The sequence below is a fragment of the Phoca vitulina genome, unplaced genomic scaffold, assembly GCF_004348235.1.
Source record: "Phoca vitulina isolate PV1807 unplaced genomic scaffold, GSC_HSeal_1.0 scaffold30, whole genome shotgun sequence".
Lineage (NCBI taxonomy): Eukaryota > Metazoa > Chordata > Mammalia > Carnivora > Phocidae > Phoca > Phoca vitulina.
The window spans coordinates 4173905-4179904 of record NW_022589733.1 but is presented as its reverse complement, the minus strand read 5'-3'; the positions used below and the strand labels follow the sequence as shown (position 1 = coordinate 4179904).

Here is a 6000-nt window from a genome sequence, read left to right as displayed (position 1 = left end):
CCAGGAAGGTCACGCGTCCGCGGTCCGCTGAAATCCCTTGTAGCACATTACAATCAGTTAAGGGCAAAAGAAAATCAGAATAATACTAAGAGGTAGCAGCTGTTTATCTTCTCGGAGATTTCGAGGGTCTCTGGAAGCGGGCCAGGTAAGGGTGTTCTCCTGGAAGAGACTGGGGTAGGGCACAGTTCTGGCCGAGGGCTCCCCCAGAGCCGGGAAGGGTGTGGACCAGCCTGCGTGGAAACTGCCCCTCGGGAGCCCGAGCGAGCGTCCACCCTCAACAGGCCACTTCCAAACCCAGAGTCATTGTCTTGGGTAAGTTATGCAGTCCTCACAACATATAAATAAGAGTTTAGTTCTGTGTTTCCATATATCTTCTACATGGAGGCTAGCTGAATATTAGTGGAGTAACAATAATTATTAATAACAATAATCGTCATAATAACAATAATTAATAGAATAATAATGCCTTGGGGGGCCTGGGGAAGGGGGGGTCCTTCATATGGCCGGGGTGGGGGCTTCCGGGGAGGGGTCTATGTCTGGTAAAAGTGGTGGTAATGGTGGTGGTGTTCGTGGTGGTGGTGATGTTCATGTCTCTGGACCGCCTGGCCGGCCGGGCTCTCATACACCACCACGGCCGGCAGGTCCCTCACGCGGTCCCTCCCCACGACACTGCCGCCCACGGCCAGGGGCGCCTGCAGACCCCGGCAGCCCTGCTGGCTCTCCTTGGCTCGGTGCTTGTGCTTCTTGGGCCCGAGGGGTGCCAGCGCGGGGAGGAGGGCGGGGCTGGCGGCCAGCTGGGCGGCTGGGGACACGGCAGGGACGGCGGGGCCCACAGGGGCTTTGCTTCGTGCCCCTCTGGCCACGTGGCCCACACCCACGCTCTTGCCCTGGGCCTTGGGGGACCTCACAAAGTGCTTGCTCCCGTCCTGGGCGCCCCGGAGCCGCTGCTGGACCTCCGAGACCTTGGCGAATGGGGTGTCAAGGAAGTGGAAGGAGCCCGGCTCCGCGCCTTGGGGCTTTCGGTGTGGGACGTGGATGGCTTCTGGCTCATGGGAGCGAGACCGAGTGGGGTTGGAGGTGCGGGGGGGCAGCTCTGACTTCTGGGCCACTGATGGGGAGCCTAGGAACCAATTTAACAGATATTTAATGAGCACCTACTGTGTGCCGGGGCTGCCCTGTGCCCCAGAAACCCCCTCCAGCCCCTGTGCTCCAAGACTGGTAACTGTTCGGAGAGCTCCCCTCCCCGCCCTGACTGCTCCTCGCTGCCTTGGAGGAACCTCTCTGGAATGGAACTTGGCCATCTGTGAAGGGGGAAGATCTGTTGCTTTGTTAGGTCCTTAAAAATAAGTAACTCCCCTTCCAAGAGAGAGAAGAGAAAGAGAGAGACACTGGTAGCTGTCTGAGGTCATGGGAACAGAAGGAAATGGACAGGCATATTCTTTAACTTGCGGAGGTGACCAACAGGGACTACACGTAGGAGGAGGAAGGGGAGAAAGGAGTTGGGGGTGTGAAATTAAGTGGGCTACCTCTTCATTTATCTTAGCAGGGGGTCAACAGATGTCAACAGCTGATGAAGACAGAGCAGCGTTTTGCTCATGGAACAGGGGCGAGGGGGGCAGTGGCCTGGGGTGGGGCACAGAGCCACTGTTTCCATTGCACGACAGGCCCTGAGATACTATTTGATTTTGTTCAACTTGGGGCATGTGTTTGTTTTTAAAACGTTTTTAAAGTCGTCTCCTCCAAGAAGATTCTTTAACCCGTCCAGTAAAAGCTGCACCTTCCCCCAGCCCAGGGGGGTGTAATGAGCGCCACCCAGCACGCCTCCCCCCCCCCCCAGCCCTCCCCTCGCCCCGCCTCGCGGGTAGCAAGAGCTCCCTTACCGGGCCCAAACTGGGACGTGTAGTTCTCTATCCCGGCGAGATCTAAGTAGTGGTTTCTCCTCTCAATGTTCTCATCCACACAATGGGGGTAGCAGCCGGACTGTTCCAGACGGCTGTCACCCTGGAACCTAGGGCAAGAAGGCCAGTGAGGGGGTGGGCACTGGCCCTCAGTGGGGGTAGCCCCACGGTCTCCTGGGAAGCCACCAGGACGGATCCTTCTGGACCCTTCTTTCACCTCCTTCTGGGTCTTGGGAAAGGGTGGGGACGGGAGGGAGTGGTCATCTTGGCAATCTGTGTCTCTAGTTCCTTCCCTGGCCGTGGAGACGTAGACCTCTGCTGGCCTCCCTGGGCCTTCTGGGAGGACTGGAGAGGCATTTGCTTTGAACAGGTCCAAAGTAAAGGTGAGAGGTTACTGGTCAAAACTTAAGCCCAAAAGTCAGGCTTCGAACCATATGCGCCCTGGGCAGACAGGAGACCTCACCCGTGGGTTGGTTTCCCAGACAGTGTGGGCAGTGGAAGCCCCCAAGCCACTGGAGTTGAGGGGGGCAGGCTCTGTAAGCCAAGAATGGAGTGTGTGTGTGTGTGTCAGGAGGGGGTGGGGAGAGAGGTGCCCCCAGAGGCCACCTTTCTCCCACTGCGGGAGTCTGGGCTCCCTGCCTCTCCCCTGCAAGGCTCTCTGAGCTCCAGCCCCACCCCTCTCATCCCCCCACTCCCCAACACAGCTAGCCTGCAGCCTGCATGCCCCTCCCCACACCGAGCTGTGGCCCCTGCTGGGACTGCCTTCAGTCTTTCCCCTCTGGGCGGGTGCCTGTCCCAATCGGGTCACTTCCTTTCCGTTCCCCGGGGCAGGTGCTGCCATCCGGCCCCTGACTTCCGGCCACGGACGCCTCCTACATCCTCACACCTCCTACACTGCTGTTACTTTATATTCCTGTTTACTCGATGCTTTTCTTTAAACACGCTCTCTCTTCGCTTCCCTCCCTCCTTTCCTTCCCTCCCTGCAGTTAAAGAAATAACAGGTGGAAGAGAATCGGAGCCTTACAGTCCCTTAGCCACAATTCTGAAACGCAAAAAGCCTGAAGACAAAGATTTTTCATAACTTCTTTGGCAGCCGAGCCTGCCCTAAACGGATGTAAAGGGAACTGTAGCCTTTATATCACTGCGTGTGGATATTCATACGTGTCGGCGCAGAAATTTCAGTGTGTGAAATCCCAGGGTGCTGCCCAGACGCCAAGTAGAATATATGAGAAATATGCTGGGAACATCTCTTCTAAAACCCAATGAATGCTGAATTTCAAAACATTTCTGGCCCAAAGCATTTTGGACAAAGGAATGTGGACCTACATTTAGTCATTTTCTAAAAACAGAGTTTGATTTGTGAGCCTGTCCTCTGAAATCACTGCCCCCTGAAGAGAAAACAGACTGGCGCCCCCTGCTCAAAATCCCTCAGATGCAGGTACACAGCTGGTGTTCAATATGTGCTCAGGGGCACTAGGCTGTCGTCCACCCCCCACCCCCCGCCACACATACACCCACTGTACCTGAGTGGGGCTCGCTGCTTCTTCTCCCAGCTTCGAAGCTCCTCGGCGGGCTTGGTCTCCGCTCTGGGCCTCGTGCTCTGCAGGTCTGAGTCCCCCCCGAGAGACAGCCAGGTGAGCGGCTTACGCCTGTGCCCACCAGCTTCCTGGCTCTGGTGAGGTTTTCTAAGCTCCCCGGCATGCAACCCTTGACAACTAGCCCACAGTGGCTCACCATGGCTCTGTGGGAAGGGTTCTCCAAGCCAGGACCAGACAGAGGGGTCTCACAGCTACCTGGCCCCATACCTTCTCCCCCCAGACTCCCCTCCTCCCCAGACTCCTCCCCACCTCCAAGGCGGTGCCTACACAGGGCCTCCCACCTGTAATTCCTTTCTTATCCAAATCCTGCTCTTTCAAGAACCTGCTCAAATTCCACCTGTCCACAAAGTCACTCCCAGGAAAAGACCCCAGGGCTCCTTTCCACTCTTCCCAGGGCAGGGTGTGATCCTTCCTGAGAGCTGGGAGTGGACTGGCCTCTGTGGCCGGGGCGGCCCCCCAGCCCCTCACCGGGGTGATTGAGAAGGATGCCCTTCTTGCCCTGGCTTCCGTCGGGGGCCACCGTGAGCTTCACCCGCAGCGTCTTGCTTGACGTTGGGGAATGGTTGACGGAGGAGTCAACCACCTCGTAGATGGTGTGCAGCAGGCTGGTGATGTCCTGCAGGGGAGCGAAGCAGAGAGCCACCCGGGGCTTCAGCCACAGGGCATCCACAGCCCCGGGAATCAGAGGCCCCAGTGAAACCTGAGGAAGGGAAAGCCCCCTGGCTCCCCCAGAAGTCAAGCCTAAGGCAGAAACGTGCATATGAGGTTCACTTGGGAGGGGATCCTAGGATGCAGGAGCAAAGGGGCAGGGAGCGGGGGATGACGTGAATGAGCGGGTCCAGCCACGGGCAACTGGCCTCAGTGGCGCTTGGGTCCTCGGAGGGACTGTGTGGACCCCACCTCAGAAAAGTCTCATCCCTCCAGGGTAGAGTTGCCCTGGGGGTGACGCTACATTGCCGGGACTTCCGGGCTGTCCTGCAAAGGCTGAGCCAGCGCCCACTTGGAGAAAGCTCTCACGGTGGGCACTGTCCACCAGCAGCAGGTGAACTGAGAGGCAGGTCAAGGAGACTGCTGGCAGAAGGGCCCCGACAGCACCTACTTCGGGTCTGATGAGCTCCTTCTGAGTGAAAACTGGAAAACTAGATGTGTCGCTAAAGATAAACTACTCTGTGAGAACTTGACCCAATCTCATCTTCTCTCTGGGCCTCAGTTATGCCTTCAAGCAGAACAGGGATGTCCAACCCATGCTCCGTGAAGCGTCTCAGAGACTTCTGACTGGGGAATGGAGGGATAAAATAGGTCTCCCTTTGTTCTGGGCGTCTGTTAAGGGCGTTTGTCCGGTGGGGGGAGCATGCAGGGGAGGCTTCCAGCTTTAAATGATGAAGCCTCTGGAAAACGTATTTGCTCTCTATAGATCGGGCCCACAGATGGCCAGTTATCAGCCCTGCGGCTCTTCATAAACAGACAGACTCAGCCCTCACCTTATTCCCCACCCCTAAGCCATTCAGACAGAAGCGACGCCAAGCACTACCATGGCCAGGCAGGTATACGGATGAGTGACCCGGAGTGGGGAACCCACAGAGGTGGCTCCCACTCGGCACCGCCGACTGGCTCCGTGGCAGTGCTGGCTAAGGGAGGGTCATTCCAGAAATCCAGAATCTTCGGCTAAATCTTCAGAATCTCTGATACTGGAAACTCATTTAATTTTTGTCAACTCCCCGTTTTCCCATCTCCCCAGCCCCTGCTGACCACCATTCCACTTTCTGACTCCATGAATCTGACTCTTCCAGGTACCTCAAAGAAGTGGAATCACGTGGGATTGGTCTTTTTGTGACTGGCTTGTCGCACTTTGCGAGAGGTCCCGGAGGCCCATCCCTGTTGTGGCACCTGGTAGGATTTCCTTTCTTTTTAAGGCTAAATAATACTGCATTGTATGTATATGTTTATCCACCCCTCTGCTGCGGGAAGCCAGGGACACTTGGGTGGCTTTGCCTTTTGGCTCTTGGGAAAAATGCTGCTGCGGGCCTGGGGGTCCAGGTATCTCCTTGAGACCCTGCTTTGGGCTACAGAGACTCAGAAGTGGAATCGCTGGGTCATACGGGAATTCTGTGTTTAGCTTTCTGAGGACCTTCCACGCGGCCTTCCACAGCAGCCGTGCCATCTGAACATTCCCACCCACAGCACACAGGGGTTCTGCTGTCGCCGCTTCCTCGGGGACACTTGTCATTGTCGGTCTATTGGGTTTTTTTATAGTAGCCATCTTAACGCATATAAGGTGAGATCCCACTGCGGTTTTGATTTGCATCTCCCAATGATGAGTGATGTTGAGCACCTTTTCATGGGCTTCTTGGCCATTAATTTGTATCTCTTCTTTGGAGAAATGATCAAGTTCCTTGCCCATTTTTTAATTGGGTTGTTGGCTTTCCTGCTGTGGAGGTGCAGTTCTTTTTATATTCTGTATATTAATCTTTTATCAGATACGTGATTTGCAAATATTTTCTCTC

The 6000-nt window shown here is 55.9% G+C and overlaps 1 protein-coding gene across 1 annotated transcript in view; it reads right to left on the bottom strand.

The window, feature by feature from the left end:
- Nucleotides 1-442: 442 nt before the first annotated feature.
- Nucleotides 443-6000, bottom strand: part of NKD1 (NKD inhibitor of WNT signaling pathway 1) — an 81918-nt gene continuing 76360 nt past the window's right edge. The window contains exons 7-10 of the mRNA XM_032424419.1: nucleotides 3965-4112; nucleotides 3422-3506; nucleotides 1881-2008; nucleotides 443-1120 (exon numbers count right to left, since the gene is read on the bottom strand). Coding sequence (XP_032280310.1) covers nucleotides 531-1120; nucleotides 1881-2008; nucleotides 3422-3506; nucleotides 3965-4112 — 951 coding nt within the window. The 3' untranslated portion in view covers nucleotides 443-530. The remainder of the gene's footprint in view (nucleotides 1121-1880; nucleotides 2009-3421; nucleotides 3507-3964; nucleotides 4113-6000) is intronic.